Source organism: Melanotaenia boesemani, chromosome 20, assembly GCF_017639745.1.
Source record: "Melanotaenia boesemani isolate fMelBoe1 chromosome 20, fMelBoe1.pri, whole genome shotgun sequence".
Classification (NCBI taxonomy): domain Eukaryota; kingdom Metazoa; phylum Chordata; class Actinopteri; order Atheriniformes; family Melanotaeniidae; genus Melanotaenia; species Melanotaenia boesemani.
Genome location: NC_055701.1, coordinates 3,791,777 through 3,805,769, shown reverse-complemented (window position 1 = coordinate 3,805,769; position 13,993 = coordinate 3,791,777). Strand labels below are relative to the sequence as shown.

Here is a 13,993-nt window from a genome sequence, read left to right as displayed (position 1 = left end):
CTTTTAACAGGACTTCCTAAAAAGAGCATTAAACATCTGCAGCTCATCCAGAACACTGCTACTAGAGTTTTAACCAGGACTAAGAGATCTGAACACATCACACCAGTTTTGAAATCTTTACTCTGAACAATTAACTGTTAGGTTAATCGGTCACTCTAAATTCTCCCCAGGAATGAATGTGAGTGGTTGTTTGTCTCTCTGTGATGGCGACCTGACCAGGTGTGCCTGCCTCTCGCATGATAATTGCTGCAATAGGCTCCAGCTTCCCCGCGACCCTCAACTGGACTAAGTGGTATAGAAAATGGATGGATGGACACTGGTTTCCTGTTTATACTGGTTTCCAGTCAGTCACAGAATAGATTTTAAACCCTTCTGATCGTTTACATCCCAGAACAGTTTAGGCCCAAAATACATCTGTAATGTGTTCAGGGAATATAAACCTAGCAGAGCTCTTGGATCCAAAGACTCTGGTCAGCTAGTCCAAACCAGAGTCCAGACTAAACATGGAGAAGCAGCATTTAGCTGTTATGCTGCAAACAAGTGGAAGAAACTGCCAGTGAAGATTAAACTTCTACCAGATGTAGACACATTTAAATCCAGGTTAAAAACATTTCTTCTCCCATGCATATACATGAAATCTGCAACTTTGAACTGATCTAGACTGTTATTTGCTTTTAATAGTTTTTATGACTATTATAATTTTATTTTATTGTGATTTAGTTTATCTTTAAATTTTACTCGTTAGTGGTCTTGTACATAAAATGTGCTGTACATCAACTTAATAAAGTTGATACAAAATAATTTAGACATTACAGCTTAATTTACAGCCTACTGGTGGAAAAAGATGGTGTCTACTGGTGAAACAGCAAAGTATTCACATCAGCTCACCAGAATTCTTGTTTGAAGATAACATGATGAAAAATATGCATCAACAAGCCAATAATTTGAAGCAGCTGTTGGGAGTCCAACATTACCACTATGCTGCAGCAGCAATCGTATTTTTACGTTTTTATCTGATTTTATGCATCAGAGAGAATTATTGGCTCAGTTTGTTGCTATAAAACCTATTACTGCACAATGCAAACACACACAGACACACACATTTGTGACATCTTAAGTTTTGATTCAGATAATTAATCCTTGATAAAATAAAACATAAAAACCCACCTTGAAGAACTTGGAGGGTGAAACGGGGCTGCTGGGCTGGGCCATGTCTAAGCTGACCATGGAAGAGAACTCGGAGTGAGGGTCCCAGGCTGATTCAGTCCGGAAACTGCAGTCAGTGGAAACACTCATCTGGTCGAAGCTCCTGGTGGAGAGAGGCAGGAAACAAACAGGGAGAGGGAGAGAGGGGGCGGGGGACCGAGGATGTTATGTCATTGGCTTTTCTTTATACTCTTATTACACAGCTTTTGTTTTTGCAGTTTTGATTTTTATCATGAAACTTTATTTCATTTCATGACAGTTTAAACATCCGACACATCTGCTTCTGTAGTTTTGCAATCTTCAGCCACACCCGTCATTTTAAATATCATCTCTGCAGCATGTTTACCTCCACAAGTCACATAGGATCATGGGCTGTCCCCAGTTTCTAATGATCCTTAAAACCAACACAAACAACACCTTAAACATGCTGCTTATTGTGCAGCATGCAACGGTTCTGGGTGCTGACAGCTCTAATTGTTATCTGCACTGATGTTTGACTAACACCTCCGAAAAAACACACAGGAGACACAAATGTGACACTTGATGGACAACATTCACCCCTCAGTCGGCTGAGCAATTAGAGCCCTGCAGAGGATTGTAGTAAATGTGTGAGGTATTAGGAGGTGCTTCTATTTTAAGAAGTGTTTTTTCAGACATACCAAACCCAGTCTGAGAACCCAGCAGCTCATTTTAACAATAGAGGGGTTAACTTTGCATTCAACATTTACAACCATGGTAAATAAGATCCACCTAAATAACTGTATGTGTTTTCCCAGGGTCAAATAAATCCAGATATCATCAATATTACAGTAAGGAAAAGGATGAAAAGGAAGAAAATCTGCAAAGTTAATACAAAATATTTTGCCTGCAGTACCAATTTCCTCCACAAGGAGGCAGTGCTTGACTGGTTTTCTAGTTGCAGAGATTCACTTGAGCTGAAATGAATTGGTGTTTTAAAGCTTTTATCTTTATCGGGAGGTAGATGAACAACAAAAGCTAATGTAGATAAACACCACAACTGAATCAAAGCAGCTGAGTTGTATAAACATATTTAGAGAACTATTCAGATTACCTTTCTGGACTGTAAAGCAGAGCTGTTGCAGGTATTCTACCATATTTACATTCCTTTAGCATCTAATATGATCATCTGTAGCTTTAACTTTCCACTTGATAAGACAGCAATGCTTTTAAAAGACATCTAAAAAAATTAATAAAGATACACTCAGCTGCCACTTCATCAGGTCCACCTTCTAGTACCAGGTCAGACCTTCTTTTCCCTTTAAAGCTGCTTTTATTCTTGTGACAGATTCAACAAGATAAGGAAACATTCTTCAGAAGTTTTGCTCCATGATGAGAATCTCCCGTTCCACCACATCCCAAAGCTGCTCTACTGGACTGAGATCTGGTGGCTGTGGACTGTTGGAGTCCAGTGAACTCATCGTCATGTTCTAGAAAGCAGGTGGAGATGATCTGAGCTTTGTGACATGGTGCATTATCCTGCTGGAAGTAGCCACCAGCAACGTTTCTCCATCTTCTATTGTCCAGTGTTGGTGAGTGTGTGTGAATTGTAGCCTCAGTTTCCTGTTCTTAGCTGACAGGAGGCACCCGGTGTGTCTTCTGCTGCTGTAGCCCATCTGCTTCAAGGCTGGACGTGTTGTGTGTTCAGAGATGCTGTTCTGCAGATCTTTGTAGGAACCAGTGCTGATTGGACTTCCTGTTTTCATCTCTAACCAGTCTGCCCATTCTCTGACCTCTGACATTAACAAGACATCCTGGTCCAGACAACTGCTGCTCTGGATATTTTCTCTTCTTCAGACCATTCTCTGGAAACCCTAGAGATGGTTGTGTGTGAAAATCCCAGTAAATACTCAGACCAAGAACCATGCCACGTTCAAAGTCACTTAAATCTCCTTTTTTCCTGATTCTGATGCTCATTTGAACTTCAGCAAGTCTTCACCATGTCTGCATGACTACATGTGTTGAGTTGCTGCCGTGTGATTGGCTGCTTATGTTTGTGTTAGCACGCTGTTGAAAAGGCTCAGCTGATAAGGTTGCCAGTGAGTGTTTATAAGTTTTTTGTCCACGTGTAAACGTCCCGTCATGGTTGGATGTAGTTTGGTTTTTGCTGTGACAAGCTTATTTTGAAAAGTTACTTCCTCACTTTCAGTCTCCACTCTTATCTCTTCTTTCCCCTCCTAGATTTGTCTCCTCACGTCCCTCCCAGCTGTCTGGCAAGTGGAAGAGGTGAGGGAGGAGTAGAGGCATTAAACAGAGTGCATTCTTCCTTCATTGTATTCATTTACAGTTTGATTTACAAAGTAGGATCAACATATCACGTCTCCTTTAAATGCCATATGAAAAGCAGAGGATGCACCTGCACATTCTCCTTAAAGCTCCTCCTGCATTTCCTACACTGAAACATCTTTTCTATATGTGTAGATCAGTTTCAGGTTCCAGACAAGAAGTGCAGATAAGAAGGTGCAAATCAGAGACAAGAGAGAAGCCTCTAGGCTCTCCTTGTGATTACATGAATTTTATCTCTTCTGAGTATTAATAGTTCAACATTTCTCCTCATCTGCTGTCAGTCTGTCTTCCTTTTGTTTAACTGCTTCTGCTGCTCTACTAGTCATGTTACTCCTCATGTCCTTTTTATTCAGCCGTTTCTTTAGTTTTAGGATTCTTCACTATGTTGCAAACTTTTTATCAGCTTTTTGTTCGTCCCCGTTTGTGTGCTGTATTCAGATCCTCTAAAGCTAAATGGAAGCTGCAGTGCTGAGCTTTCATAAAACCTGGAAGAAGTGACACCCTGTTTTCAAATTTTAAGATATGAAACCTCTAAATTTACTTTTAAAATTCCCTATTTTTCCTCAAATGACTCTTCATCCATGAAATGCAACCATGAGGGAGTTAAAGTTACATCAATCAGATCAAGCTGATACATGCTAAAGCTGAGCAGCATCCTCTGCAGTCACAGTCCTGTCGTTGATGCCTCCAGCATGAGAACTGATTTATGTGTGTGTGTTGTGTTTGGGGGGGGGGCGGTTGATATGCAGACAGCCAGGCTTTCTCTGCAACAGTAGATGGATGTGCCTTGCAGTAACACAGCTGCATCAAGCAGCTACTAGGCGCTCGAGCCAAATCACAAATTTATCTTAAGAAGTGTGAAAATAAGAGTAACAGCTGAGTCTTGTCGTAACTTGATGTCCAACTATCGGTGATCAATGTGAGCCTGAAATGTGCTGATGGAAGAAAATGACCAGTCTGAGGTCTCTACGTGATACTTCGGCAGCCAGTTTAGCTCAGAGGGATGTGCTACAGAGCGAGTTCATGCACAGCTAGATTTTTGTAGCATGATCTGATCAACTGATCATTGCCCCCGTTGATCCTCCTGGATCACACACACACTGCATATACACTTTTTCTTTTTTATACACATGCATTCATGCATACACATCATTACCATGTTAACTGACATATTCTGAAATTGGTCACTTTGTTGTTGTCTTCGTTTGATTTAGCTAGGCTAGCTAGGCTAGCAGCAGCAGGACTTACATTGAATAGGAAATGCCCAACTGCTAGCCCAGCTAGCCTTGAGAACTCAATCAAAGATGATCAGTTTCACATGTACGTTAGTCAACATGGTGAAAATAATGTCAGTTTCCCATGCAATAAATAAATTTATGATTTATCTAATGCAGGCATGTCAAACTGGTCCAGCAAAGGGCCGTGTGGCTGCAGGTTTTTGTTCCAGCCAGCCAAGAGCACACAGTTTGACCAATCAGCTGTCTGAAGACTGAGATCAGTTGATTGAATCAGTCAAATCTGGTGTGCTGCTGCTTGGTTGGAACAAAAACCTGCAACCACACGGCCCTTTGCTGGACCAGTTTGACATATGTGATCTAATGATATGTAAATGAAAAACACAGGTGTGCCTCCTATTGGATAACTACTGCATGTGCAATTATCTTTCAGCTGGCAAGAAATTATTTAACCCCAACTAATGCAGTGAGTAGCTTTTCATTTCTTAACAACCATGTGGAAAAGATGTCTGTGTGAAAAGGGTCAGATCATTGGCATCAAGCAGAGAAAAGATCTAAGGAGATGTAGATAAACTGGGTTAAGAACTGTCCAACACATTATTAAAAACTGGAAGGATAGTGATCTGTGATCACGTTGATGAAATCAGATGGAAGAAAAACAACAGTAGAACTCAGGATGTTTAATAATGGAAGTAAGAACATTTCCACATGAACAATGTGAAGGGAACTCAAGGGATTGAGACTGAATAGCTGTGTAGCCATAAGAAAAGCACTAATCAGTGACGCTAACCGGAGCAAAAGGCTTCAATTTGCTAGGAAGCATAAAGATTGGACTCTGGAGCCATCGAAGAAGGTCATGTGGTCTGATGAGTCCAGATTTACCCTGTTCCAGAGTGATGGAGCATCAGGGTAAGAAGAGAGGCAGATGAAGCGACGCAGCTATCATACCTAGTGCCTACGGTATAAGCTTGTGGGGGCAGTCTATGATCTGGGGTTGCTGCAGTTGGTCAGGTCTAGGTTCAACAACATGTGTCTCAAGAATGTGGTCACCTGACTACCTGAGTATACTAAATGAGCAGGTTATTCCATCTTCACTGATGGAACGGCCACATTCCAAAATGACAGTACCAGGATTCATGGGGCTCAGATTGTGAAAGAGTGGTTCAGGGAACAGGAGACATCATTTTCATACATGGTATGTTTACTACAGAGTTTTAGACCTAAACAAACCCCATAGAGAATCTTTGGTGATGTGCTGGAGAAGCCTTTGTGCAGTGGTCAGACTCTCCCATCACCAGTACAAGATCTTGGTGAAAAATTAATGCAACACTGGATGGAAATTAATCTTGTAACATTGCAGAAGCTTAATGAAACAATGACACAGCGAATGCTGCTGGAATCAAAGCTAAAGTGGTTTTGTTTTTTTTTTTGGTGGTGACTGTTTGTTTTTTGGCTAGACAGTGTATATTCTGCTAAAAATGTGACCGATGTGCAAAAATCATTTGTCTGCTCTCAGAATGAGGCACAATAAGAACCATGCACACAAAAGAAGGTTCAATAAGAAACACCACCCTCTCCATGGCATCTTAGCTGGTCAGAAGAGCAGCTGCAGTACAAGGCTCAGAGGTTTGGGCACTTCTTTGCCATCAGACACTTCAAGCTTATTGTGCAATATCAGTCCTTTTCACCCCTTTTACTCTATTTTAGCTGACTTGTTGGCTGTGCTATGCTATCATTCTCTGACTGCAGTTATTTTCATTAAGTGCTTATCTTTTTATTTATCTTTTTAACTATTGTTGTGCCTCTTAATGTGAACTGCTAGACAACTGAATTTCCCAAATGGGATCAATAGGGGATCATCTCATCATCATATAGTGATGCATTTTTCAGCAGGAGCTACAAGTAAAGGATTTTGAGCTTATTCTTTTTCTACAGCATGAAACTTGTCCAGAGGCCTGAATCTAAAACAACTGATTTTAGTTTGTCAAACAAGAATAGAGCATAAATTAAACAAAACAGAACAAATAAGCACAAGAATAGATCCATTTTAAAGACCATTGTGTAAATAAAGCTTATTCAGAGAGAAAAATGTTGCCAAAGCTTTCTGCAGTTTGACCTCAACAATCATCCAGACTGTTTAAAAAAGGTGGAAAATCTGCAGGAATGTGGCACTGAAAGATAAGTGTCTAACAAAACAAAGAGAGCTCACTGTGAGGAGAAAATGTGACCAGAAAAGGCTTCTGAGAATAACCTCTGACGTTTTCCAATTTCAGGATCACTTGTATGAAATCAGTCTTCCTCACGCCAGTTAGCAGGCACAAACCAGCTCCAACTTGCCTGAACCTCCTCCATCACAGACAAAGCTCCTCTGTTTTACACACACGTTCTAGGTGACTTTAATGAGCAGTGTTTGCCGGTATGTCTTTGACACACCATAGCAACTGATGATTGCTTCATCTTTTCTCTTTAACAGATTTGATTTGATTAAGGGGTACAAATGAACTTGTTTTCAGAAGCTGAGTTGGTTTCAGGCTCAGCTTCTCTGTCCCTGTATCTAAACTCTTTACAGACCTTAAACACAGTGACAGTGAGATAACTGTGATGCATACTGACAAAATGCTCAATGCAGAAATAGACCCCAGGGTTCTTATTTATTCATAAACTCAGAATTTGTGATGTTAGGACTGCAGACTGCAGATTTCATCAATAATATGGAGGGATTTTTAACTCCAAGATGGGAAACATTTTGCATTAAGGTAATTCAAAGTAATACATTTGGGGAGTTTTAAGTTATTAAGATAAACAACAATATTGATGAAATATCTTTTCAGAGAAAGGGGGAGACCAAGGCAGAGCAGGACAGAGTGAAACAGTCTTTCACTGTTGATGCTAACTGTGGTCGCAGCTTTAGTTGGAGCTTTTCGGCGTTTAGATAAAACATTGCTCCTCAGCAGGTTAATGAAGTCGACACCACTGTTAAAAAAATGGCAAAGTGGACATCTCAATAATGAATGCCTGCAAGCCCATCTCAAACCTCCCATTTTAAAATAAAATCATTTAAAATACCTTTTATGAACAGCTTTATCAACAAAAGGGTTAACAGCTTTAAAATTCTTGGCACTGTACAATTTTACTGATGTCTTTCAGTCAAGATTTTAACATCACAGCCTTGAAACCATCTTCATCACAGCCTTGAATGACATTCATGTAAACACAGAGAATGTCAGAAGTTTGGTTTTAATTCTGCTAGATGTCTTCTATCCAATTGGACTGACTGGAAAATTGGGTGGACTCTCCAGTCCAGTTCTAAACTGGTTTGAATCCTGCTTAAAGAACAGGAACTACTTTGTAGAATTGTTACTATAGATCTCAAACAAAGATGACATGAGGAGTTCCCCGAGGCTCCATTCTACAGCAACTGCATGCTCCCACTAGCTCAGATCATGGGAAAAAAAAACATTTGATCATAATGATCAGCTGTCCAGTGATTTGATCAATATGTTGACGTCACTCAGCTCTATATTAGTGTCTCACCAGTTGACTCTGGTCCCAGACAAAGCTTCAGTTTCTGTCTCGATCAAATCAATATTTGGATGTTGCAGAATTGTAGATCACTTGTAGAGGCAACGCAGCGACCATCAAAGCTTGGCTAGCTTACTACATCAAAATACAGTACACACTTAAACATAAGAGACATTATGGCAGAAAAGGTGGTTATATGAAGTCGGAAAAGAAAAACTGTGTTGGTGAAGGCTACTTCCAGAAAAAAAAGCTGAAGGAGAGCCAAGCATATGAGAACATTATGTCTTTATGACTCTGGAGAATATTCATTGGTTTTCGGCATTATGTTGTCACTCTATTCTATTCTATTCTATTCTGTTCTATTCTGTTCTATTCTACAACCATTTAGCAGATGCTTTTATCCAAAGCGACTTACATCTGAGAGTAAGAACAACACAAGCAAGAATTCAAACAAGATGGGACATCGTAATTACGTGTTAGACTGCTGTGAGTGCAGTCCTTTAACTGGCTGGATACTTTAACAAGTATCCAACCAGTTAAAGGATAAAAAGAACTGGATGATCTGTATTGTTGTTAATACTGTAGCAGTTGTTTTTACTGGGTTTAAGTTTGCCAAGTAAAAAAAGCTCGGGACACACTACGCAGCTTTTTTGCCCGATTTTTCCCTCGATTTCCACTTGTGCACTAGTTGCTCTAGTTGCGGGCTGTCAGCATGACAAGTTGGTGCAGAAGTTTGTTAGTGTGTGAAGGGTTTGAACTCAAACTGGCAGACCGTACCAGACTACAGTCGCAGTATTTCAAACATGTTTAAGTTGATCGAGGTGAATCTGGTAGTGTGTGCGGTTTACCGATTCAACTAAAATCCACACATCACCACAAAGAAAACTTTGGCGAAGTTTAGCGAATCGATACTGTCCAGCGCTCACGAACCCTCGGGAACAAGAATTGCATGTTTCTGTGCTTTGAAGGCGTGGCTGCAGGGGGAAGTCTGAAGAAATGAGTTTGGACTTTTCAATGCTTCCTCGAACCATTTTTCCAGGACCTCCTACCCTGCCTTTAAGTATGAGATGAGTTGGGATGGAAATGGTGAGGTAGTAGTTACGCCACAGGTAGTTACTGCCGCATATCATCATGTGGGTTTGTTGATTTTGCGTATGTGTGAGGTAGAGCTGTTTTATAAACTACACATGGGAAAAATATAATATGAAACTATCAAATCTAAGAGTCAACTTTATAAGCAACTTGTTCGCTGTGCACAAAATACAGCGGAAGCTGGAAAACATCAACTTTCACTAACACAAATGGTGTCTTAAAACTTTAACTTCCAGCTCAGGTTTATTCTTGTTTGTCCCTTTGGGGTGAACATTGTCAGGTGAGAAATATGCAGCCTATTTTCATGACACATTGACTTGATGCGACATGCATCAATGGGCATATTTATTGCCACCAAGTCTTCAGATGTGTAATTAGCGCACACTTTTTTAGTTTTGAGTAGTTTTGCACAATAAAAAGGGGGACGCATTGTAGTTTTACCCAATCCCAAAACAGTGCATTAAACAGATAAAGCGTAAAATACATATAAACGCACATAAGGTCCCCGAAGGGGCGTGCTACTTGTACTGTTTTTATAGCACATAAAGTCTGAATCTTTGAAAACAAGAATTGGGATACTTGTAAGAATCCATGCTAACTAGATTAGCAAAGCTGAGTGATGGTGTTGTATGCAGTTCTCTTCATAAGTAAACAAAGGTGTCATGTTATCCATCTGTGGACAGAGCCTCCCACCCAACCCAAAAGACAAAAGGGAGGCCTGCAAATATAACAACCTTAAATAGTTCCCACTCAGCTGGAGGGAGTTCTTTTTTCTTAATTTCTCTAAAAGAATTAAAACTGCAATCTGTGTATTGTATAAATGTACCTATAAAAGCTGCATGAGTTAACAATAAGAGGGATTCGAACACTTCTGTTAAACATCCAACAAAACTCTCAACTGTTGCAGATTCTCAGTCGGCATTGAGATTATTACAGCATTCTCGCATCAGGCTGATGCCAGAAATGTTATCTATGCAAACCCATCCTTCATTCAGAAACAGAGAAATGAATAAAGCAGTTTTCAGTTAGCTGGACAAGCCTGCAGCTGCTGGTGAATAAACTCAAACAAGGGATGGAACAGATTCAAGCACTGACTCAGCCTCTGTTTGGTGTATGAGGGGTTTAGTGAGTCACTGAGAGCTGTTGATGGAAGGTATCCTTTTAAGCTTCTAATAAAGATGCCTAAAAACTAAAGTGACACTGGAGAGGGTCCAACTGAACAAGGCTGGGCTGCAGTCTGATGTAGAGGTTTGTTGCAAAGTTTTCCCAATAAGAACTTTGGTGCTTAAATGAAGTGCAGCAAAAGGTAGAAGCTCAGACTCTGTGGTGTTTTACACTCTTCATCTTCAGACAATGCAAAATGTTTCGATGCAAAGCACACTTAATGCATTCTTTAAAAAAAAGAAAAATGGAGAACAATGAGCCAAAATGCTAAAACCAACGTCTAACAAGGATTTTGCACAATAAATCCAACACAGCTGCTGTTTGTGAGAGTGCCTGACTATGCATAAGGGAGTGCCTGGAACAACTGCTGCAGGGCAGAGAGCTTGCCAGATACTGGGTGGTTCTGCAACAACCAGTAGGCTGCAACCACTACGCTTCCATCTGGACCAATAACCACAAGGACAGCGTGCAGTGTAAACCAATCCAACGTGTTTGTGAAAGCTTTCAAGCATTTATCAAGTTTCAACTGCTGTACGATGACAAAGAAGTAGCTGCCTGTAGAAAGCCATGAAATGTATGTTGCATACATGCAGAAATGAGGAAAAGAGACTGTTTGCACAATACCATAAAAACAAGGAAACCCATAATGTTGACATGTTGACTTTGGATGTGCAGACGGAGCGCTATCTGTGCTAACATCATCTCTCTGGTTCAACCAGAACAACTCGGACAAGGTTGTATTTGTTTTGATAGAAATAAAATCTTACTGCTTTAAGCCCAGTAATTAGTAACTGGCAGCAATCTGAGACTCCTGAGCTGAGCGTTGTGTAATTATATTAACCTTTAACATACCTAAAGTTCCTTTAACAAACTGCTGCTCTCTCATCTTCATTTAATGCAATTATGAATAGACAAATTCATTTTTTTTTTTTAATTATTCATTTTTAAGAAATAAATACAAAAGGTCCCAATCTGAATAAAACATTCCTGCATCTAGACCAGAATAAACATGTTAATCAATTCTAAGTTGCTTCACCTCTGATAAACCTTTTTCTGCAAATCCGTCCAAAACATATAGACTAATTCTGCAAACAAACAAGGATTCAAACATGTCAAACCAGCTAGGTTAACAAACCGATAGCTCCAGGTCTCAAACTCAGACAAAGACAACAGTAACAAAGCCGCTGACTGACATTTACATCAGAAATGGATAATGGTAACTACAGCTGTTACAGCAGATAAAGATTATATCTCAGCTGGCTTAGGAACATCTCAACTCCCTCCTAACAGAACTGGAGGAAGTGGCTGAGGTGAGGGAGCTGGGATATGTGGTAAAACTGTTCCCCACCCATCTGGTTTCAGATAATCATCATCAGAAAAAGAAAGGTGGATTAAAGTAGTTTATATTAGGTATTACGATTCAGTGGGAGAGCAGCATTAATTACAGACATGACAGATTAAGCCAGTTTCAAAAGAAGGCGCTGGGACTAGGTGGGTTAAGAGAGTTTAGAAGAGGAGGCAGCAAAGGTGGGCAGGTTAAAAACGCTTTAATAAAAACAAATCAGATTTAGCAACAAGATGTGTAGAAATTCATCAGATTAGTTGGTGCTGACTAGCATTTACATGAGCTAATCTATTGATATGTGACCTGTCCGGTGTTACATTACTTGAAATTGTTAGTTGGTGCTGGTAAGTAGCTGCAGCGCTAATATCCACCTAAACAATGAGCAGAAAGCTCCAGAATTATAAGTAATATGTAAAGCCCGTGCAGAAAATCCAAATAAGAATAAGCAGCATCACAGTTTATTAGTAGTTTTGTTTTTGGGTTTTTTTTTTTTTGTTTGTTTTGTTTTTTGTTCTTTGCATATCAGGTTGCAAGCTTTGGTCATTGTGTGTTTCTTTCATGGATGTGAAATGCATTATACTGTTGATCTGATTCAGGTGCACACACCTAAACATGCAGAGCAGAAGGCCACAGAGGACAAAAGGAGGAGCTATAGTCACCCAAAATCCAGCAATGCAGCACCTTCCCGCAAAAGTGTGCAGCGCTGCATGACTAATGAGGGTGGTTTGATTCTCACCCAGGATGAAATGTTGTATTTATGAATGCACTTACTTCATGTTGTTTAAAAGACTATGGCATGAAAACTATTTTTTTTTTCATTTAATAGACATTTCAGTTTCACCTTCCTGCCTTTAACCACTTCATTATCACATTTAGAACCCACTGAAGTCTTGTTTGAGTACATAGGAATAACATCTGTTCTTTGATGAAGGGAAACAGGCAGGTAGCATATTACACAATACCTGGCATAAAGTGACAGTGATGCTACAAAAATATCCAGATGAGTAATAAGATACTCTTTATTGGCCCCATAAAGAAATTTCACTTGGACTCAAGTTCTGTATTAGCTGCCTTGATAACATCAATACACCCCGTAACACAATAATAAACAACTGTAATCTACAATCAGCCACCCAGTAGAAATCATTAATATATTGCACAAAAACACTATATAAAATTATTTAAAAATTTGATAGAATGGTGACAAATGAATGGTTCAGTCTGCATTTTGGAACTTTGTGCCTTATACCAGAAGGTAAAAACTTACTCAGGATAAAGGATGTGTGATGGGTCTGACAAAACTCTCTGTGCTTGTCTAAGTACAAACCACAGACTGTACCAGACAAAGATTAGATTGCAGAGTGAACTTTACTAACTCATTTTCCACCTATTAGTGCATGGGGCACAGGATGACTCAACAAACTTTAGAAATAGGCCTTGGATCTCTTATATTCCCCCCCCAAAAAAGACTTTTCACCACAGCTGTAAACTGGAGGGAAAAGGCTGTAATTTTGCAATGTTGCATTTAATGTGTGCATAGAGTGAGCAATCGCACTGGCTAAACTTCAAGGGAAAGGGCTGTAACCCATTTGCTGGAAAACAGGAGACCTTTCTGTGCTTCTCTATCTGATCGGCTCAGGCTGCTGTTAATAGGAAATTATATCTGAGAATCAGTTTTCTGAGCTAGTTTAGGTCTTTTGATTGTCACATGGAGGTTCTAGTAGCATTTCACAAATGAATATCTCAGCAAAACGGTCAAAAACAAGCCTTTGTGCACTGCTAATATTTATTTCTTTCTTTAATTTGAGGATGACAGACAATGGCATAAAATTAGGTAGAAATGAAAGGTGTAGGTCATTAAAACTATATTTAATATTTAAGGTCACTAAAGCTTGGCTACAAGCCCTGGCTTCATTGGAGATACTTTTGTTGGAGACTAATTATATTTTTCACTAAGAAGTGCTTATCTGTGGCAGCTATAACCAGCTGTTGGTGCTAGTTTAGAGCTTGACTGTATTTCAGATGGTAGACTGGACCGCACACTGGCAGGAGTTGTTCAGTTAGGATCAACTGCAGCGGGAACAGGAATAAAACTACTGATTCAACTTCAAAGATCCTTTTTTCT

General features: G+C 39.8%; 1 protein-coding gene across 3 annotated transcripts in view; it reads right to left on the bottom strand.

The window, feature by feature from the left end:
• crybg1a (crystallin beta-gamma domain containing 1a) overlaps window positions 1-13,993 on the bottom strand; it is a 53,620-nt gene that overhangs the window by 32,060 nt on the left and 7,567 nt on the right. For all 3 annotated transcript variants that reach the window (XM_041971118.1, XM_041971119.1, XM_041971120.1), the window contains exon 2: window positions 1,168-1,309. In XM_041971118.1, the coding sequence (XP_041827052.1) occupies window positions 1,168-1,309 (142 nt within the window). The remainder of the gene's footprint in view (window positions 1-1,167; window positions 1,310-13,993) is intronic.